The sequence below is a fragment of the Gasterosteus aculeatus genome, chromosome 8, assembly GCF_964276395.1.
Source record: "Gasterosteus aculeatus chromosome 8, fGasAcu3.hap1.1, whole genome shotgun sequence".
NCBI classification, from domain to species: Eukaryota; Metazoa; Chordata; class Actinopteri; order Perciformes; family Gasterosteidae; genus Gasterosteus; species Gasterosteus aculeatus.
Window position 1 is genome coordinate 12,843,304 of NC_135695.1, and position 22,209 is coordinate 12,865,512.

At 43.6% G+C, this 22,209-nt stretch overlaps 1 protein-coding gene and 4 non-coding genes across 5 annotated transcripts; 4 read left to right on the plus strand and 1 right to left on the minus strand.

Moving 5' to 3' along the window:
• The first annotated feature begins 272 nt into the window (after window positions 1–272).
• Window positions 273–391, plus strand: LOC144411521 (5S ribosomal RNA). Its single transcript, XR_013468707.1, has one exon. It is a non-coding gene; the product is annotated as a 5S ribosomal RNA (ribosomal RNA).
• An 834-nt stretch (window positions 392–1,225) lies between these two features.
• On the plus strand, window positions 1,226–1,344 carry LOC144411522 (5S ribosomal RNA). The gene has a single exon (XR_013468708.1). It is a non-coding gene; the product is annotated as a 5S ribosomal RNA (ribosomal RNA).
• An 890-nt stretch (window positions 1,345–2,234) lies between these two features.
• On the plus strand, window positions 2,235–2,353 carry LOC144411523 (5S ribosomal RNA). The gene has a single exon (XR_013468709.1). It is a non-coding gene; the product is annotated as a 5S ribosomal RNA (ribosomal RNA).
• An 809-nt stretch (window positions 2,354–3,162) lies between these two features.
• Window positions 3,163–3,281, plus strand: LOC144411524 (5S ribosomal RNA). The gene has a single exon (XR_013468710.1). It is a non-coding gene; the product is annotated as a 5S ribosomal RNA (ribosomal RNA).
• Window positions 3,282–10,859: 7,578 nt separating this feature from the next.
• jak3 (Janus kinase 3 (a protein tyrosine kinase, leukocyte)) lies at window positions 10,860–22,109 on the minus strand. Its single transcript, XM_040184629.2, has 24 exons — window positions 21,884–22,109; window positions 20,361–20,567; window positions 20,133–20,250; window positions 19,760–19,877; window positions 19,288–19,433; window positions 18,802–19,105; window positions 18,317–18,436; window positions 18,037–18,194; window positions 17,842–17,953; window positions 17,243–17,423; window positions 16,876–17,000; window positions 16,573–16,704; window positions 16,380–16,467; window positions 15,976–16,100; window positions 15,753–15,891; window positions 15,391–15,542; window positions 15,080–15,230; window positions 14,842–14,969; window positions 14,260–14,449; window positions 13,608–13,729; window positions 12,437–12,609; window positions 12,095–12,212; window positions 11,852–11,965; window positions 10,860–11,689 (listed from the first exon to the last, which is right to left on the minus strand). Exons 2-24 carry the CDS (start codon window positions 20,557–20,559, stop codon window positions 11,570–11,572), a joined length of 3,333 nt encoding a protein of 1,110 aa, XP_040040563.2. The 5' UTR covers window positions 20,560–20,567; window positions 21,884–22,109; the 3' UTR covers window positions 10,860–11,569.
• Window positions 22,110–22,209: the final 100 nt, after the last annotated feature.

Below are 22,209 nucleotides of genomic sequence, written 5' to 3' on the forward strand. Positions count from 1 at the left end.
ACAGAGTGGCCTGAATGAACCAGACAGAGGCCGTCACGTGAGCCACAAGGATTTTTACCTTTTCACACAGTGTTTTTTTCAATATGTGCGTGTGTGTTGTGGGAAAAATGGAGGCGCACTCCGGATAGGCGGGCAGAGGAGCGTGGCGTTTGAGGCGGGCAGAGGAGCGTGGCGTTTGAGGCGGGCAGAGGAGCGTGGCGTTTGAGGCGGGCAGAGGAGCACAGCGTGGCGTTAGAGCAACTACAAGTAGCCTTTTGGCAGGCCCTGTCTTTGCTTACGGCCATACCACCCTGAACACGCCCGATCTCGTCTGATCTCGGAAGCTAAGCAGGGTCGGGCCTGGTCAGTACTTGGATGGGAGACCGCCTGGGAATACCAGGTGCTGTAAGCTTTTAAAAAAAAAAGGACAGAGGACCTGCTCTTTTGAACACCGCGTAAGAAGGTGGACACGTTGCACCCAGGTTTTCTTTTTCTCCTGGGAGTCACGAGGTTTGTATGTTTTCGTACATTGTTGTCCTCAAAATTGCTGATGCACTGTTGGGTAAATTCGAAAAATCAAAACAAAAGGGAATTCTGCTCTTCTGATTTACACTGAAAGCCTGTGATAGAAGGTGGAGCTATTGCTTCCATGTCTTTTTTTTCTCTCTCGTGACCATGACAATTGAGGGAAGGAGACAGCATAACGGCTCAAAAAAGGGATTTATTCTACAAAGGAATTAACTCACCATCTATTTTGTAACAGTTAACTTAAATCATACAAGCAGGGTATGCATTGCGGCGAAGAACCAGCCGCGTATTCCGATCAGGTGGGCTTGATCACCCTTGGCTCACCACTCCCAGGTGCCCCAAGTTTGCAATCAACTAAAAACAAAGATGTTACTACCAGAGAGGTATCACTCCCACAGAGTGGCCTGAATGAACCAGACAGAGGCCGTCACGTGAGCCACAAGGATTTTTACCTTTTCACACAGTGTTTTTTTCAATATGTGCGTGTGTGTTGTGGGAAAAATGGAGGCGCACTCCGGATAGGCGGGCAGAGGAGCGTGGCGTTTGAGGCGGGCAGAGGAGCGTGGCGTTTGAGGCGGGCAGAGGAGCGTGGCGTTTGAGGCGGGCAGAGGAGCGTGGCGTTTGAGGCGGGCAGAGGAGCGTGGCGTTTGAGGCGGGCAGAGGAGCACAGCGTGGCGTTAGAGCAACTACAAGTAGCCTTTTGGCAGGCCCTGTCTTTGCTTACGGCCATACCACCCTGAACACGCCCGATCTCGTCTGATCTCGGAAGCTAAGCAGGGTCGGGCCTGGTCAGTACTTGGATGGGAGACCGCCTGGGAATACCAGGTGCTGTAAGCTTTTAAAAAAAAAAAGGACAGAGGACCTGCTCTTTTGAACACCGCGTAAGAAGGTGGACACGTTGCACCCAGGTTTTTCTTTTTCCCCCATGGGATCACGAGGTTTGTATGTTTTCGTACATTGTTGTCCTCAAAATTGCTGATGCACTGTTGGGTAAATTCGAAAAATCAAAACAAAAAGGGAATTCTGCTCTTCTGATTTACACTGAAAGCCTGTGATAGAAGGTGGAGCTATTGCTTCCATGTCTTTTTTTTCTCTCTCGTGACCATGACAATTGAGGGAAGGAGACAGCATAACGGCTCAAAAAAGGGATTTATTCTACAAAGGAATTAACTCACCATCTATTTTGTAACAGTTAACTTAAATCATACAAGCAGGGTATGCATTGCGGCGAAGAGCCAGCCGCGTATTCCGATCAGGTGGGCTTGATCACCCTTGGCTCACCACTCCCAGGTGCCCCAAGTTTGCAATCAACTAAAAACAAAGATGTTACTACCAGAGAGGTATCACTCCCACAGAGTGGCCTGAATGAACCAGACAGAGGCCGTCACGTGAGCCACAAGGATTTTTACCTTTTCACACAGTGTTTTTTTCAATATGTGCGTGTGTGTTGTGGGAAAAATGGAGGCGCACTCCGGATAGGCGGGCAGAGGAGCGTGGCGTTTGAGGCGGGCAGAGGAGCGTGGCGTTTGAGGCGGGCAGAGGAGCGTGGCGTTTGAGGCGGGCAGAGGAGCGTGGCGTTTGAGGCGGGCAGAGGAGCGTGGCGTTTGAGGCGGGCAGAGGAGCGTGGCGTTTGAGGCGGGCAGAGGAGCGTGGCGTTTGAGGCGGGCAGAGGAGCACAGCGTGGCGTTAGAGCAACTACAAGTAGCCTTTTGGCAGGCCCTGTCTTTGCTTACGGCCATACCACCCTGAACACGCCCGATCTCGTCTGATCTCGGAAGCTAAGCAGGGTCGGGCCTGGTCAGTACTTGGATGGGAGACCGCCTGGGAATACCAGGTGCTGTAAGCTTTTAAAAAAAAAAGGACAGAGGACCTGCTCTTTTGAACACCGCGTAAGAAGGTGGACACGTTGCACCCAGGTTTTCTTTTTCTCCTGGGAGTCACGAGGTTTGTATGTTTTCGTACATTGTTGTCCTCAAAATTGCTGATGCACTGTTGGGTAAATTCGAAAAATCAAAACAAAAAGGGAATTCTGCTCTTCTGATTTACACTGAAAGCCTGTGATAGAAGGTGGAGCTATTGCTTCCATGTCTTTTTTTTCTCTCTCGTGACCATGACAATTGAGGGAAGGAGACAGCATAACGGCTCAAAAAAGGGATTTATTTTACAAAGGAATTAACTCACCATCTATTTTGTAACAGTTAACTTAAATCATACAAGCAGGGTATGCATTGCGGCGAAGAGCCAGCCGCGTATTCCGATCAGGTGGGCTTGATCACCCTTGGCTCACCACTCCCAGGTGCCCCAAGTTTGCAATCAACTAAAAACAAAGATGTTACTACCAGAGAGGTATCACTCCCACAGAGTGGCCTGAATGAACCAGACAGAGGCCGTCACGTGAGCCACAAGGATTTTTACCTTTTCACACAGTGTTTTTTTCAATATGTGCGTGTGTGTTGTGGGAAAAATGGAGGCGCACTCCGGATAGGCGGGCAGAGGAGCGTGGCGTTTGAGGCGGGCAGAGGAGCGTGGCGTTTGAGGCGGGCAGAGGAGCGTGGCGTTTGAGGCGGGCAGAGGAGTGTGGCGTTTGAGGCGGGCAGAGGAGCACAGCGTGGCGTTAGAGCAACTACAAGTAGCCTTTTGGCAGGCCCTGTCTTTGCTTACGGCCATACCACCCTGAACACGCCCGATCTCGTCTGATCTCGGAAGCTAAGCAGGGTCGGGCCTGGTCAGTACTTGGATGGGAGACCGCCTGGGAATACCAGGTGCTGTAAGCTTTTAAAAAAAAAAGGACAGAGGACCTGCTCTTTTGAACACCGCGTAAGAAGGTGGACACGTTGCACCCAGGTTTTCTTTTTCTCCTGGGAGTCACGAGGTTTGTATGTTTTCGTACATTGTTGTCCTCAAAATTGCTGATGCACTGTTGGGTAAATTCGAAAAATCAAAACAAAAGGGAATTCTGCTCTTCTGATTTACACTGAAAGCCTGTGATAGAAGGTGGAGCTATTGCTTCCATGTCTTTTTTTTCTCTCTCGTGACCATGACAATTGAGGGAAGGAGACAGCATAACGGCTCAAAAAAGGGATTTATTCTACAAAGGAATTAACTCACCATCTATTTTGTAACAGTTAACTTAAATCATACAAGCAGGGTATGCATTGCGGCGAAGAGCCAGCCGCGTATTCCGATCAGGTGGGCTTGATCACCCTTGGCTCACCACTCCCAGGTGCCCCAAGTTTGCAATCAACTAAAAACAAAGATGTTACTACCAGAGAGGTATCACTCCCACAGAGTGGCCTGAATGAACCAGACAGAGGCCGTCACGTGAGCCACAAGGATTTTTACCTTTTCACACAGTGTTTTTTTCAATATGTGCGTGTGTGTTGTGGGAAAAATGGAGGCGCACTCCGGATAGGCGGGCAGAGGAGCGTGGCGTTTGAGGCGGGCAGAGGAGCGTGGCGTTTGAGGCGGGCAGAGGAGCGTGGCGTTTGAGGCGGGCAGAGGAGCACAGCGTGGCGTTAGAGCAACTACAAGTAGCCTTTTGGCAGGCCGTGTCTTTGCTTACGGCCATACCACCCTGAACACGCCCCACGCGAGTCAGCTGTGAGTATTGAGAGCTAGCGGCAAAGTCAAATCAGTTAGATCACCCCAGTTTGTGTCGGACAGTGCTGACAGTTAAAGTATTTTTACTGCGGAACTGAACCCCCCGACAGCCCTGCTGTTTGGGGGATTCGCTCCCTGTGAGGGAAGTTACGGATTGATCACATGGCAAATGAAAAGGGACCGGAGATGAGACGCACCAAACAAAACAAAAAAATGAGCTATGAAAAAAAGTTAACGCTGAGTGTGGAGATTGAAGGGAACGACAAAACGATGATGGAGCTGCTTCGGAAAGTGAAGGAGGAGTGCGGTGAGGTGATTGGATGCAGGTATAAGAACCCGAAGAGCTACGAGCTAACGATGCGAAGCGAAGAAGGGAAGGCAAAGCTGATGGACGGATTGAGGATACAGAACACTGTTACGGCAAGTGAAATAAACAAAGATGAGATAGTGGTGTCGTTCATTAATCTGCCGATATACATTGGCGATTAAATAATAACAAGGAAACTACTGGACTGGGGAGTGACTCTGGTATCGAGCATAAGGAGACGGGTGGCGGGACCAGGTACATGAAAGTGAGGTTCACGGAGACTGTCAAATCGCTCCCGTATTCGGCCAAGTTTGAGACGGCGGGAGGAGCCGAACATTTCAGAGTCATACACGACAGGCAGATAAAAGTCTGCCGACTTTGCATCCAGCCGGGACACATAGTCAGAGACTGTCCGGACTTCACGTGTTTCAAGTGCGGCCAGCAAGGACACTACGCCAGAGAGTGCGCGGAGAAGCAAGAGGAGGAGCGGCAGCAGGAGAAGGAGCAGCCGGGAGAGGGGCTTCGGAGTAAGGAGGCGACCGGTTGCGAAGACCGAGTGGAGGTGGAGACGCGGATCCGACAGCAGGAGCGGAAGGAGCAGGAGAGAAGAGGATGCAGGGGGAAGGGGAGCAGGACGCAGAGGAGCGGGGAGGAGCAGGACGGAGATGGAGAGACAGTAACTGAGACACCGACGGACGGAGAGAAGAAAACGGAGACTCTCTATGGAGGGGAGTGAGACGAGCGGAGGAACGGACTGACGAGGGAGAAAGTGAGGTAAAGATGGAAGGGAAGGGAGGACTGGGAACGAGTGGGGATGCTGGGGAGGGACAGAGCGGGATGGAGTGGGAGTTCACTGATGTGACTTCGAGTGAGGGAGAGGTCATGGAGAGGTGGGTGAGGTGAGGAAAAGGCCCCAAATCAAGAGACAAAGCAAAAGATTGGGACGAATGGAAAAGAAAGCAGCTAAATGATAGTGTGGACACTCTTGATAAAACTGTTGATGGTGCTCAGATTGTCTTCATTTAACAGCAACGGGCTCAGAGATCGAGACAGGAGGCAGCAAGCCCTGCTGGTGTGCGACGCTGACGTTATATGCCTACAAGAGACTCACTGGGACGATATGTGTGTGAGAGGTTTGACGGGAAGAAGATGGATGGGAGAGATGTATGTGAATAATGGGGGAGATAAATCAAGGGGGGTGGCAATCTTAGTAAAGAGGGGAGTGATTGAGAATGTTAGGAAGTGCGTGGATGATGGGGAAGGGAGAATGATTGGGATTTCATTTGAACACAATGGGGGAAAGTATAAGTTAATAAACTTTTATGCACTAAACCACGGAGAGAAAGGTTTTTTTTGAGAGGGCAGGAGAGATGTGCGATGACAACTGCATGATTGTGGGGGACAGCGTACAAAGTCACTGCACTAAGCGATCACATGGTGCTGGAGTTTAGTTTAACTCAACCAATTGAAAGGAGGGCTGGTGGTGTCTGAATGGTGAAATATGCACAGTATAAAAAGAAAGTGAGAGTGGATCAATGTGAGAAACAAGGATAGCATGTATGAGGAGGACGTCGGTGGGTGGTGGGAGAACCTGAAATCAGAAATCAAAGCTACCAGAGAGGTATCATTCCCACAGAGTGGCCTGAATGAACCACCCAGAGGCCGTCACACCCTCCCCCATAAGTCGGCGGCCGAAAGGAGCCACCGGCAAAACCAACAACCACATCCAGCTAATAAAATAAATAGAATCCAAAAAAAAGAAACTTCACTTAAATTACCAAAATACCATACATGGCAGAAGACATACACCAAGCAGAAATGAACAGTTGACCTCGACACTGCTGGGACGACTGCTCACCTTCCGTAAACCCTGGTACCTGGGAAGAAAATTGAGACAGGCACATAAAAATAAACAGGGTACAACAAAGAGGGCACTCTCAATTTAAAGTAGAGGGGCACGTGACAACGCATCAGCTATTACGTTTTCCACCCCTTTAATATGTCTAATCTCCAGCGCGTAGGCTTGCAAAAACAATGACCACCGCCTGAGTCTCTGATTAGGACATTTAAGGGATTGCAAAAACGTCAGTGGATTATGATCTGTGTACACAACAAGGGGCCTACCTCCAACGTACACATCAAAATGCTGCAAAGACCAAACAAGTGCCAGCGCCTCTTTTTTGCTTTTAACACTGCAGACTTGACAGTCACATAGCCTGAGCTGTCCTCTGCACTCAACGATTAATAAGCTTCCTGCGCCCGTCCCGTCAGCACACATTGAAGCATCAAGGCACAATCCTTATCAGGCCAACCCCTAACCTTAGCAACACGCTCAAACTGAAAAAAGTATCAGGATCCTTCTTAGTAAACGGTGGCAGTAGCCTTCAATTATTAATATCAAAGGAACGCACAACTCCAGACAACTGCCCGCTATGAGCTCCACTGGACCGCTCACCTTCATTTGCTATAGACAACTGGTGCCCTTCCTGATCCAATTTCGCCTGCTCTATTTCTTGTTGAATCCTCTCCACCTCAATCTGCTTTTTCATTTGCAGTTCTGTCATGCTCAAGTCGAAGCAACAACAGCTCCTTCTGTTGATCAAATGATAGGCCCGGAGTCTGGACAAACGCACCTGTGGAGACGGGTGAATCATCATCCATGTCCCCAGCCAACACACCTTTCTCCCTCAACTCAGCCTTCAAAACTACCCTAATGTTCTCCTTAAGGCATCTGTCGACTACCACTACCGAGAAGTGTTCCGCAATCTTCAGCAACTGCTCCTTAGTACAACGTCCCGACGGAGCCGCAATAAACGCTTCAAACTCTGCCATTACAACAAACTACAACTGGCAAGACGAAACTACAGCAACAGATCCAGCAAGACGGTGCACTTCCCTATGCGCATTTAAGAGGACTAACCCTTATCCGGTATGGAGCTTCCCCGCTACCTAGATCAACCCAGCTAGTTAACTCAACCCTAGTCTTCATGCAGCTACTTGTGGTGGGTACTGGTGGGTGCACTAAAGACCGCTGGCCAGGGAGAGCAACTAGCACACTAGCGACCCTCCGAGAACCACGGACATGCTCCCAAGCTAAAAGCTTCACCCACGTTGGCCACAGCACTACCAAGTATATGCTCAACAAGCCCAAAAGTGGACTGGTCGCTACAGCCTACAAGAGAAAGCTCCACCCACTACAAATCAATAGTACGCACACAAGGATCCACACCAGCCACCCGGATCACCGGTTTGCTGCAGTCACAACAACAATTGGCATACAATACCCCACCAAGTAAATACAAGTGCCAGAAAACAAGCCCTCACTTACCCTGTTCAACCCAGCAAACCAACATATAACAGCAATACCCTAACAAACAAACGAACCATAACCAAAGTAAGACAAATTCTTCTTACTAGTCCGACGTGCTGCCACGCTCCCAACAACCCAAACACAGTAACAAGCTCATATCAAATTACCCAAACACCAAGACCGGACGAGCCCCCACTTTGCCACAACCTGGCTCAAGGGCCATGACAAACGAGGGAACGAGACAGCATAACTTAAATCAAACAAGCAGGGTATGCATTGCAGTGAAGAGCCAGCCATGTATTCCGATCAGGTGGGCTTGATCAACCTTGGCTCACCACTCCCAGGTGCCCCAAATTTGCAATCAACTAAAAACAAAGATGTTACTACCAGAGAGGTCTCCCTCCCACAGAGCGGCCTGAATAAACCACCCAGAGGCCGTCACGTGAGCCACAAGGATTTTTACGTTTTCACACAGTGGATTTTTCAATATGTGCGTGTGTGTTGTGGGAAAAATGGAGGCGCACTCCGGATAGGTGGGCAGAGGAGCACAGCGTGGCGTTAGAGCAACGTGTCTTTGCTTACGGCCATACCACCCTGAACACGCCCCACGCAAGTCAGCTGTGAGTATTGAGAGCTAGCGGCAAAAAGTCGAATCAGTTAGATCACCCCAGTTTGTGTCGGACAGTGCTGACAGTTAGAGTGTTTTCACTGCGGGACTGAATCCCCCGACAGCCCTGCTGTTTGGGGGACTTCGCTCCCTGTGAGGAGAGTTACGGATTGATCGCATGGCAAATGAAAAGGGACCTGAGATGAGACCAGAGATGGGGACTCGAGTGCGACTTAAGTCGCACACACAGTGACTTCAGACTTGACTTGAGACTCGTCCTCGAAAGACTCGACTCTGACTCTAGCTTTGGGACTCGTGAACAATGTTTAATTTTAGGAAACATCTGATGAGCTCGGTACAGCGAGCTGAGCCACTAGCACAACTTTTAAGGCAGAATAAAAAAATCAGGGGAATAGAACTACCAGGAGGGAAAGAGAGTCTATATATCTATATGCGGACGACACAACAGTCACAGTGAAGGACAGGGAGAGCATAGTGGGGGTACTAGATAGTTTAGAGCTTTATGGGAGAGCATCAGGGGCTAAAGTGAACATAGAGATCATGTAGAGTCAGAGATCATGTACATAGGAGAGGGGAGCATAGGAAGGGTGGCGATAGGGTTAAAAGAGAAGCAAGATTACTTCAGAGTACTGGGAGTTAATCTAAGGATTAAGGACAAGGAAGGGAGAGATATGCAATATGAAGGGATAGTGAACAATATTAGGAAAACATTAGGGTTTTGGAAGCAAAGAGGGCTAGGATTGAAAGGGAAGGTGGTAGTTGTCAATACATTAGCAGCTGAGAAAGTATGGTCGAGAGTGATGAAGGACATGGAGGTGAAAAGAATATGGACGAACTTGAGAGTGAAATGGAACAGCAGTGAATGTGAGAATTTTGACACAACAGGGTCTTCAACCACTTAATTATGAGTAAATTTGATGTGAATGTGAAGAAAGAATGCGATGTATGCGGAGTGGAAGTAGAAACATGCATGCATGAGTTTGCTGAATGTGCGGAGTTGCAGGTGTATTTCGAGAGATTGAAGGGTATAATCAACAGGTGCTGGAAAGAAAGACATGTTGAGAGAATGGAGTGGAAGGAATTGTGGCTGTTTGGGGTTGGAGGGAGAATGAAAGGGGTGAGTTTCTTAAACTACATGCTGCGAAAATGCGAGATCTGGCCCATTATGAGAAGAGGAGGGCCGACGTCTGGAGTATGTTCAAGAGTGGTTTGCAGAGGGACGTCAACGTGATGCACGGATCATTAGAAAAGGATGACTTTGAGAGTTGGTGTATTGCAGGTAGCACCCTAATAAGGACCCGGGGAGATGGTGAGGTACGGATAGACTGCGGTTAGCAGTCTTGCCTCTCCACCACGGAGATTCTTCAGAGTTGTGGGAATTTTGATTTTGTACATGTGTATTGCCTTGTTGTGTTGTTTGGTTTTGCTTCTCTGTCTGTTTGATTTAGGTGTATGTGTTGCCGTGATGTGAGTTCTAATACTGTGTAAATTTAAACAGTTTGTATGATTTCATTTTACCTTTTGTAAAAAAACAATAAAAGAGAAAAAAAAAAAAAACACGCCCGATCTTGTCTTATGTTGGAAGCTAAGCAGGGTGTCTGGCCTGGTCAGTACTTGGATGGGAGACAGCCTGGGAACGCCAGGTGCTGTAAGCTTTTTAAAAAAAAAAGGACCTGCTCTTTTGAAAACTGCGAGAGAAGGTGGACACATTGTACCCAGTTTTTTTTCTCCTGGGGGCCACGAGGTTTGTATGTTTTCACACATGGTTGTCTTCAAAATTGCTGATGTACTGTTAGGTAAACTCAAAAAATTGGAACAAAAGACAAATCTGCTCTTTTTAACACCGTGTAAGAAGGTGGACACATTGTACCCTGTTTTTTTTTTCCTGGGAGTCACGAGGTTTGTATGTTTTCATACATTGTTGTCCTCAAAATTGCTGATGCACTGTTGGGTAAATTCGAAAAATCTAAACAAAAGAGAAATCTGCTCTTTGTTTTCATACATTGTTGTCTTGATGATTGATGATGATTGATGACAATTGATGATGTCAGGGTGGGTGGAAGGCAGGACTCAAATGCAGACGTTTAAAGCAAAAAAAGACTTAGGTTAGGGGTTGGCCAAGGGGCAAAAATACAGGCATGAACCAAGAACCATCCAGGACAAGCGACATGGAACATCCGGGACAATAGACAATGACGCGACAAGTGACACAGGAGACACACGGCTTAAATACACTAGGGAGGTGCAGGTGATTGGACACAGGTGGAAACGATCAGACAATCACAGGGGATGACAGGACAAGGCAGGAAGTGAAGTTACCCGGGGACACGAGTGGCAGAAAACTACAAAATAAGACAGGACGTGAATCACGCCGTGACAGATGATGCACTGAAAGAAAACAAAAATGAAAAATGATTTGCTCTTTTGTTTTACACTGTGCCCTTACCAAACATGGAAACATTACCTCCATAGATTAAAGATGGATGAGAAAAAGGAAACCACACAAATCCGTGGCTATTCATTTATTTATTCATCAAAATGTTTTGACCAAAACAAGTGAATAATGATGTCTTTAGCCTACATAAAGTTGAAATTAGGGGGTAAAAAGGAGAAGAAGAAGAATTATTTCATACATACAGGAAATTATTCTCTGCATTTAACTCATCCCACACAGTGGGCTTCTGTAAAGGCACCCAGGGGTTAGGTGCCTTGCTATGGGACACTTTGACATGGGACATGTGACAGCCAGGGTTTGAACCGCCAACCCTGCGGTTCCCCACTCGCACTGTATACATTATATTCTTCGATGGTTTATTTTTTTGAGTTTAAGACTAGCCTGACCTAAGTTGGTTTATGTTGTAGTTGGTTAAAATTGGGCAGAATCAATATCAAAGTCTGTATCTGAGAAGTTGCTAGTGAGAACAGATTAACCAGGTAGAGATTAACATTAACTGCTAGTAATTTTAACAAAATATGTTTCTAAGTTTCATTAGAATTAAGTAACATGTTCTTACGTGAATATTTTCCTATAGAGTGTGCGCCTTACCTCTGTGTTTTTTTTAGGAAGTGGCCTATAGGTTGATCACTAACAAGTCAGTATGTGAATGATAACATAACTTAATAATGTCCAGACCTTTGTGAATCAAATTCAATTCAATCTTTACAGTCGGTCAATTTCTATCATATCCAACTGGGATGTGCAACTTCTGCTTCTCTCTCAGCCTTTGAGGTTGTCCCTCTCTTCCTGCATGATAGTTTCGATTTGTTTCCCCAAGCTAGAGAAACATGGTCGCTCCTCAAAGTTGTACGCCCAGCACTGCTTCATCAAACCGTACACCTGATGTCATAATAACAAAATATGCAATAATCAATGGAGCAAAGGTATTTGTTTTGTATGTAGTTCAATTCAACAATGTTGATTTACGAGGAAATTATCATAAGTGTACAGTATATTTGTATAGGGGTATGTGAATGCTGGAAAGTGACAGGGGCAACGTACCTCGGGAGGGCAGTTTGAAGGAGCCGGCAACCTCCAGTTGCTCTTCAGAATATTTTCCAAATGCATTGAAACTGATGGATTGTGCACATTATGTCCAATCTCCTGCATACACAGCTAAAACAGTCACATTGAGAGAACATGAAAAAAACACAATGATGTTACACTTTGATTAAACAATTCATAATAATTTTAAAATATTGAAACATTGTCCATGCATCGATGTATCAACGTTAAACCTCCTACCCTTTTTGGATTGTAATTTGTGTTGCAGTAGCTGAAAAGCTCGTGAAGAACAACTCCAAAACTCCAGACATCTGACTTGTGGGAAAATCTGGATTCGTTTATGGACTCTGGAGCGTACCTGCATTAGATGATCAGAGTATGGTCAGGTCGACCTCCAAGCACTGACAACTTGCATATCAGCAGTCGAATAGCTGGGTTTAGTGTAAAAGACTTCACCGAGCCAGATGTTACCGACTCTGATTCAACAAACAGCACACTCGTCTATCACCCCCAAATCTGCAGGAACACCGCTTTAGCACTTTGCATTAGATAATATTTGTTTTCAAAAATGAGGAACCCCACCAAAAAATTGGGCTCTCTCCAGGTTGCATGACCCGATAGTAATCCTTGTCAAAAGGAATAACTTTGGTCAGCCCAAAGTCAGCAATTTTCACTAGAGACTCGCTGGCCACGAGGATATTTCTGGCTGCGAGGTCTCGGTGCACATAACGGAGGCTCTGCAGGTACTCCATCCCCTGTGTAGATTCAAAACAGAACAAAATCAAATGAATATTGTTCCTTTCTTACGCATTTGTTAATATAAATTAAGTTGATTAATGGATTTTCAAGATAATATCTCATCATTCAGCTTTGAACTCTTTATTTTTGCCATTTTCCACTCAAGCTGTCTTTGGCCTCTGCTACAAAAATGGTATAGCCATTATATTAAGTGTAACTCTGCAACTACTTTGTCTATCTGGACATGATCTCTCAGCATAAAGAGTAACCCCTTGTGAATGTTGCTAATGTTAAAAAATATGTTTATATGTTACTGGTGAATAAATAAATCAATATAACACACATAAAATGTCACGGTTTGGGTTCACGTCCTGTTTTATTTTGTAGTTTTGTGCCTCTTGTCTCCCTGAGTAACTTCACTTCCTGCCTTGTCCTGTCATCACCTGTTATTGTCTGTCGTGTCATGATTGTTTTCACCTGTGTCCAATCACCTGCACCTCCCTAGTGTATTTTACACTATAACACTATGTGTATTTAGCACAATACAGATCCAAGCATTACAATATTTGTTTGTGAAGAGTGCAGGATTCTCCTGTTGGAAGTTGGTTCTGGCTCGTTTTTTCACCTAAATAAACCCCAAAATCGATGATAATCGGTGATGATCCGGCAAAACGGGTTGTTATGAGTGGAAAGCACGAACGGTTGTTCTGATTCCTTTTAAGTCATTAGCAAAGCAATTTTATGTTCTCTTCTCTCCGAATAACACCTGCTTTGCTGATTGAGACATGCATATTTTCCAGCAATAGCAACATCAGTTTGTACACAGTACCAGTGAAAGGTTTGCACACACTTTCTCATTGAATTAACTGCTACTGTAGCTGTCACAATACTTGAATAATCAATGTAAAACATGATAGATTTCAGAGGATTATTAATCAGAATCAATTAAAATGTATCTTACTTCTACATTTTGTGACGACCATTTTCAGGGGTCAAGCTGATATCTGACTCTTACCTTGCAGATCTGTGACGCGAAAAGCAGCATCCGCCTGGTGTTGATATGTTGGTAAGTATTCAAGTAGCCAATAAGGTTGCCATGAGGCAGGTACTCCATCACCAGACTCATACTGAGGCGGCCTGTGAGAAGGCAGTAAACAGTAAAACCATGATTCTGACAAACGTATCTAATGGCACCAAGTTTATTGAAAAGGATTGGTATTTTTATTTATAGGAATTATAGGAATTCACAATATTCATACATGTGTGGCTTGAGTGGCTAATTTCTAAAAGCATTTCTAATTGAACTGCTTTTATAAGTGGAGTAGTCATATCAATAACCATTGATAACTTACTGGCCGTTTATTAAATTGTATGTCTTTTCAAGTAAAAAAAACACAAGTTGAAGGATAGCAAATACTATTCACCTGTTTTTTAGGGGGTTTCCAGTCTAAACTCAAGCACACATCTGCTACTTATGTGTTAATATGTTGTAAGAAAAGTGTACAATTAAGTGATTCTGTGTGGACAGAGATTGTCCAATGTTAGGCTCTTCTTTCCAAACAGAAGATGTCAAAATTAAAATTGGTATTCGAATCTAAACCGGCTAACCAGTTTTTTTTAATTTTTAGTTGACTATTCTAATACATAGTGTGCAGTGTTTTTATTACCTGTGCTGTAGCAGATTCCCTTATATTTGACAATGTAGTCGCACTCAAAAATGCTGAGAATCTTGACCTCCTTCTTGAAGTCCTCCAGGGTCGACTTCTCGTTGGGCTGCAACTTTTTCACAGCAACCAGCTCACCCGTGTTATCGCCCAGCGGATCATAACGGCAAAGTTCAACACTGCCAAAGTTTCCCTGAAAAAGGTTTCGAGTGACTTAGTTTGCGCTGACATCGAACTTCACACTTGGACTGTGTAGCAGTGCGATTGGGGCTTCGGGGAGCTGTGGAGACGAACATGTCTTCCGCAGGACAACTTTACAGGCTACAGCTAATTGACTGAAGTGCATTGCGTGTCAGTGATACATTTTGAAGGTAAGATAGAGCTTGCTGTCCAACGAGATAGCAACTCCAAAATACTCTCAATATAAATTGAGGCATGAGTAAATATTTTAGAATATATAATGGGCCATGTATATTATATAAATACAGACAATGACCAAGCCCAGCATCATGTAAGTGCACTGATAGACCCAAAAGGGGTCGTGAGTGTGAATATTATGGTCTTCTTGTAGTGCTGCTGACTTACTTTACCCAGAGAGGAGATGAATCGAAGGTGTCTCTCCTCAAACACTGTCTGCTCAGGTTGAGCAGGGATTGAGGTTCTCCGCACAGAGCTCTTTGCGATGGGCTCAGTGGCATGAAGTATTACATAGTCTGCCATGAAAAAAGTAAAACACATCAACAACAGTTGGTTTTTCTATGTACTTGAAGAGCCACATTCCCTAAAAAACTTTCAATTTTCATTTTATTATTTGCATGATTACCTGAAGTGATGAGACTGTTGAGTTGTCGGATGATGCAACGACAGGAGGGTCTGAAGACTGCCTGGTAGTCCATACACTGACTTACAAGATCAGCCAGCTCGGTCCACTGAGAGGGGGGCAGCTGCTGAAAACTCTTATAAAACTGCTCCTTCTGCAGAAAACACATCAGTAGCTCACATCATTCACTTGCCTGTTCGCCCAAAAGCTTACAGTGCAATCTACATGTTCGCTACTGAGAACTTGCCCACTCATGCACATTTTTATTTGTCTGAACTACTACTAGTCACTAGTCAGGAAAGAAGTGGGAGTACCTTTTCTAATTCCCATCCTAGCAGCGGAGTGTTCCCATTGTTGAAGATTTCCCACACTGTGGCACCAAAGCTCCACTTATCACAACCCAAAGTCAGGTTTTCCGGGCTGTCCAGCAGCTCAGGGGCCACCCAGGGGATTCTGTCCAGGGTTACTAAACACCAACGCACGCATGGACATTCATAAACATTATTGCAACATAAAGACAAGTCGTATTTCTGATTTGAAGGTTACTGAATTTCCATGTGCAAAATCAGGCATCTCTTTTCTCTTCTTAATCTTGCACACAGTTTTCTTAGTAGAAATGAACATGATTATGTTCAGACATGGTTATAGGGGGATTGTTAAATCGTCCTTGTTTTACCCTCCTTGCCCAGCATGGCGACGCTAATCCCAGGGTCGCTCAACTTGATGAAAGGAGAAATGCCCTGCGATGGGTCTTCTTCTCTGGCCAGCAGCAGGTTTTTGGCACAAATATTTCCATGAACAATGTTCTTTTCCTCCTGCAAGGAAGCCGTTCATGTTGATATAGACTCACTTACATATAAGTGCATTGTGATTAGCCTAAATCCGAGAGTCCATCGTACCAGAAAAAGGAGGGCGGACGCCAGCTGTTTGGCTACGTCAAGTTTCCAACTCATTGACAAAGATCTCCTTCTCTTCAAGTAGAGGTCAAGGGCGCCGTACTCGACAAACTCTTGCACCATGATGTCTGTAAGGCACAGTGAGATTTGTTTCTACAGCTGAACTGCAAACTGCAAACAGGGTTAGACACAGGGTGCGGATAGAGGAGCAAGGCCTGCAAATGTTCTCTAACTGGACCAAAGTTAACGAAATACAATCCGATTTCCCTTTAACCTCGGACCTATTTTACATTATTCACTAACATTTCTAGAAAACATAAATAACAATAGCTTTTTAAAGCGTACAGCAAAACAGCAAATCAACTATAGAAAATGTTGACCAACCCTTTATGTTGGTTTTAACTTACTTTGGACTCCATGCACACTCACACCATAGACAAGTAGGAGGTGACTGTGGGAAATTTGACTCATCACGCTGGCAGCTTCAAAGAAGGACTGGGAGAGCAAAAAAAAAAAACTATTTCAAGATGAGTTTGTTTTGTCTATGTGTAATTGAATTACATTTTTTGTAATGATGTATTTTAATCTGAAGAAACCCACTTCCCAGCGGTGTTTATGAATCACGTCAAGTTCTTTTAGGAAAACAGGCGTCACATATTTCTCCCCGTCGCGGATGTCGGTTTTATACCCTTTGAAATTTCGGGTGAACGATCCCTGTCCAAGGCTTTCGCCCTAAAAGAAGAAACACATTCAGAAACAGCATCAAGCATGGAAATACTGCGGTAAAAAAAACTAAAAAAACGCAATTGTCAAAAGTTCTGTTGAGAACAATTAATTAAACCTAGTGGTGATATTTATAACAGTGGTACTTTGTTTTAGTTTGAGTCATAAATACAAACTCACCAAATCCAGGTCTTTGTATTTGATCATGTGAAACTCAATGTGACTGAATTTCTTCCCTTGAGGTGTTGGAGACCCTTGAGCTTCTACAGAGCTTCTGTTGCGAATGATGATCAAATTAGTGAGCTCTGTTGGATTGGCAGAAAACATTGTTATCTAGCGTCTGATGGTCAGAAATCTGAAGGCACATATCTCAGTTATAGCTAGGGGAGCAAAAAATGGATGTGTTCAATTTATTTCAATATTATTGTTGTATTTAGTTTTGGTTTGTTTAGACTTTGACACAATCTTATTCTTTTAAAGCTGAAAAAAACAAAGAGCATGTGGTTTGTGTATATTTGGTTATTTCATCACATCTTGAGGAACACACCTTTGTGTTGGGGTGGACAGCAGCGGAGCAACTTGACAGGCACGTCAGCCAGGAGAAGCTTGTTTTGTTGGTAATAGCCGGTGAGCTCCTTCAAGCTGGAAAATGATTTCTGGACTCCCGGAAGACTGTAGTGCTCATTCTTTATAACGAGACAGTCTTTATAGTCAAGTCCAAGTGGAGTCTGCAGAAATTAAATGTTTCGTCAAACCTACCGCACTAGGTTGTGATAACTGCACGGGTGGTTAATCTAAAATGTGAGTGGGGGAAGGGCAACATGATAATCACTTGAAAAGCCATTTGAGTGTGCTGAAGTTTATTTCTATTCACATCACAATTTCAGTGACACGTTTGCATATAGATAATGTTTTTATTAAACAAACAGACTGTCGTCTTCCAGAAACAGCACTTGTAATCACAAGTTGTTGTTAATTTAATTGTTATTATGCAAAGCTTTTTGTTGCTGAATAGTTAATGAGCATTTTTTTTGTCATCAGTTCAAAACTACTAATATAAGCACAGACAACTGCTTATTTGCCTCTTAATAAATTCTAAATAAGTCTTTTCTTTGCCTATAATGTTCCTTTAACAAGAACAATTACCTGGACACAAACAGTGAGGAAGAAGTTGTCGTAGTTCCTGGGACTTTGCCTCAGTAGAAACGTACCACCTTTAAACCCTGACTTTTTCAACTTGCTGACTGCAAACTCTGACCTGATAAAACAAGATATAAGAGAAATATCTCAAACTGCATGCAGATGGTGGTATTTGATTCAAAATGTATTATAAGAACTCACGTGATTGGACCGTGACAATGGTTTTTGATCCCCTCCAGAACACTTGGAGGAGCGATGTTTTGACAGAAGTAGTGATTTGAGTCTGTGCTCAGTCTGAAGTAGCCATCAACAAGAGACACAAATGAAAGTGCCTCTTTGAGACTCTGGAAGTTTGCTTCCTGTCGGAGAAATAAAGAATAAATCAATGTCAGTGCTCTTAACTTTTGTGGCAAATAAAATCAGCAGAAAATAATACATCATAATAATTGGGGAAGTGTTGAATGCAAAAAATGTCCGTTACCAAGCATCTGTCATCTTTACGAGTTATTGTCACCACTCTGCTGTCTTGGGGAACTTGCTCATGGCAAACCCGCTTTATTCCAATGTCGATGATTTCTTTGAAATCAGAGAAGGTGTGCCACTGCAGAAAAACCAAAACATTTATTTTGTAATACCATTGGAGAGGGTTGGGTTACATTTTGCAGACAGACATTATATCACAAAATAGTAGAATGCTGACAATGAAAACAAAAAGATAAAAAACAGCGGTTTGCCAAATTAAAGCATATTTTCTAGTTTGCTGCAGGTGCAACAGATTCCAGGAGAAAATAATTTGGTTTAGACTTTATTTATACTCGCGTGGCACAGTTGCACAATCAAACATTAAATTTGCTACAAGATATGTACACAAATGCAGACTTCTTTGTCAACATCACCATGGCGAGTGTAAACAAGGCCAAACTGCCTAAATATTTATATATAATATATACTTTAATTTGTTCTTACCAGTTCCTCATCAGGATGAAGACTTCCACTGGTTTCGATTCCCCTTTCCCAAGTTACCTTTACGAGTGAGAAAGTTGACTGGGATTGGGAGGGAGATGGATTCACCTGGAAGGTTTCACTTCCCAGAGAGGGCACGATGCCGGCCAGTTCGATCAGGTACTTCAGCTTCAAGCTGCACTCGTCTATCGAGCAGCTGCCAAGCTTCTTCAAGAAACGCTTGAGGGTATTTCGGATTCGATACCGGTCCAGGCGGTTTCGTCTCTGGATGTCTTCACGATGTGACATGGGAAGGCATGATTTGTAGCTAGAAGATGGAGAGAATCATCATGTTGTAATGATTGCAATGTACAAGCAATGTAACACATAATTAATAAGAAATATGCGATGGTTCCATTTCCAAATGAGAAAAAGTTCTTCGTTGTTGTAAACGTTATATTTTAAAGCTTGGTTGTGTCAAAACAAAACATTTTTTTGAATTATAAATACCTGACAGTCATGCAGAGCTCCTTCACACTCTGATGACGCTCTTTAGCCATTCTCCACAAGTCCAACACTGCAAGGCCAAGGCATTCCTCTTGAGCACTCAAAGGCGGACACACTCCAGCCTCACAGGCAATAAAGTCGCTCCGCAACTATGGACCAAAAGGAAATCAATGATGACCTAGTCTTTAATATACAGTGCAACACATTCAACCATTTCTATCATATACTGTTGTCATCCAAAACAATCAGAAACTTTGGGATAAATGTAAATTAGATGTAAATTAAATGTACATTATACTTCAAGAATGTTGGTGGTATACAAAAATTATACATATACGTATATATATATATATATATATATATATATATACTGTATATAGGGAGGGAGAGAGAGAGATGAAAGAAAATACCATGGAATTATACAGTATCTCAAAGAGTCAATAAATAAAAGGTTTTGAAATGTTTTATACTTAACCTGGGAAAAGAGATAATCAATGACACTGCAGTCAAACACGGGACTGATTCTGTCTCTGGTCAAACTGTAGCGGTACGATGTTCCTGGTCCTTGTCCAAACCAGTTTCCAAAGAAAAACCTGTTCACCAAAAATGAGTTCATTGTACAGAATAACGTTACGTTGCTCCCGATAGACCATACAGGTATATACCATAGGAAGTCAATATCAATAGGTAGGCGCAATATAAATAGTCTGCTATACAAACACACTTTCTAACTCATATTTACAGTAATGATTTTTTTGTTATTTGTCATTGACTTACTTGTCATACCTTTAAACTGTTTCACTGTTTGTAAGTCAATGAGCATGATGCTGCAGCTACTTCTCACCTACCTGACTCTAAAGTGAACTTGTACGTCTTCTTCTGTGTTGAACATGTGCGACGGAGGATACCAAAAGGACAGATCGGTGGACGCCAAACCAAAAACACTTTGGTATACTGGTAAGATTCCTGGTGAAAGAGATTCCAACCATTTTCATAAACCAGTCGATGATATAATGGCATCCTTTGCAATCATTTCTTGCACGGGTCACACCCATGTTTTGTGAGTAAAGTCTTACCACATTTTTTGCATGCTTGAATGCAGACATTTTCGGCAGAGATTTGTCCCGATGAAATGTGTATTGTTGTTTCATTCTTTGTGGATGGTAGGAAGTACAGATGCACTTGTAAATTGGGACCATTGGTAGACCTTGACCTCTGGCTGCCACCCCAATCTCTGATCACCAGAGGGGCTGATTCCTCCTCCCTGAGGTCCATTGTTACTTCTGACGACCAAAACAGAGTTTCCTTATTACTGTGGGTCTATCATCAGACAGCTAACTGATCGGCAAAAAACTGGCTGTGGTAACACCAACAGAACTTGTGAGAGATTGTTGAAATAAATACATAAACCTCCAAAATAATAAAAGTTTAAGTGAATAATATTTAGGAAGTTAATGAAAAAACATGCATCTTCATTTAGTAGTTTGTTGAAGTTGAATCATCTCAGCCCACGAGAAGTAATACTGCTATCAAACGGAAATCAAAGAGGAAAATGTAAATGAAACAGCAGCAAGTGAGTGACTGTGGACTTATATGTATCATACATCCCCATCTGCAACCTAAAAGACATCACAACTAATCATCCTAAAGAAACTCTACGCGTTTACAGCTTTTCACTGTTTTTCAGAATTCAATTTTGAAGTTTTGATCTCTTTTTTGCCAATTCTGCAATCCGTCCGTGTGTGTGTGTGTGTTTGTGTGTGTCCGTGAGTGAGAGTGTGCCTTTGTGTCTCCACGATTATTCTCTCAGTCTACTGCAGCGTACCATTCTGAGTACCCAGTTATCCCTGCATGCTCGACGACCTCCCATTGTTACGACGACTCGCACATTCTCTAAACACTGTTCATTTACTGGTTTCACTCACAACCCTCGACCAACCCAGCACGGTGGGTCGCTACTCTGCACACAAAATGAGACACGACGAGTGTCTGCCTTCTCCCCAGAAAACAGAGAGTTAGACCTGACCCAAAGGCTCATTTGAGAGTAATGCTGTAGCATTATAGCATTACATATGGAGTGATTTGTTTAATCATCATTTAGCCACAACAGGTTTGTTGAAGTGATATAAATTCACACAGCTGTTGTTGTATTAAGTGCATGGTTAATCTTTTTTTTGGTTAGTATAACGAAAGTTTTTTATCGGATGTATTATAATGTTCATGGTAGAATCTTATGCTTAATCTTATGTTTTGAAATGTCATGATTTAGATTTTCGGGGGGGGGGGTGTCCTATTATGGTACAACAGCAGTGTTCGTTGGTAGCACAATCAGGAAGACACTGAACCATATAATAATGAATAAGGAAGACACGGAACTATTTAATACTCTTTCCTCTTTTCATAGTTGGCTTTAAAAAACTTTAGTTTGATAACAATACAAATGTAACTACTTTCATTCAGCAAATCACTAGCACAAACAAAGTCTACATTAACATGAACTATGGAAAAACTATTTGTGTAACAACAGGTAGCCGTTGAAAAGGCTCATTCTCCACAGGGTATTGTGGGTCTTGATAATATATGTAATTAAAACTTTTACCTTTTACTTTTGAACAGCAAGCGTCCTCATGTCGATCATTTCATTGTGTGAAACGGGACTTTCTTCTTTGAATTCTGCGTTCATCTGTGTGTGGGTGCGTGTGACAGGAAGTTAAATAGGATTTCCTGATTAACGTAAGCACATGCAACACCAACAAGTTTCTCGTCATCTCGGTCAGGCCATTTTCATCCTGCTTGTTCGAAAATGAGAACTGAACACTTCCCCTTTCTGAATAATTGTATTCAAACATCAGGGTTTACATTGTGCTATTCATCAAGTGACAATGCTACAAATGTGTTTGCTCGAACAAGGATAAAGAAAACTGC

Coding starts and splice junctions, on each gene's coding strand:
- jak3 (XM_040184629.2), bottom strand. CDS start 20,559: ATGGACCTCAGGGAGGAGGAATCAGCCCCTCTGGTGATCAGAGATTGG. Junction 15,543..15,752: donor CGCCATGCTGGGCAAGGAGG/GTAAAACAAGGA, acceptor GTTGGTGTTTAG/TAACCCTGGACAGAATCCCC. Junction 11,690..11,851: donor CTTCAAACTGCCCTCCCGAG/GTACGTTGCCCC, acceptor TTATGACATCAG/GTGTACGGTTTGATGAAGCA.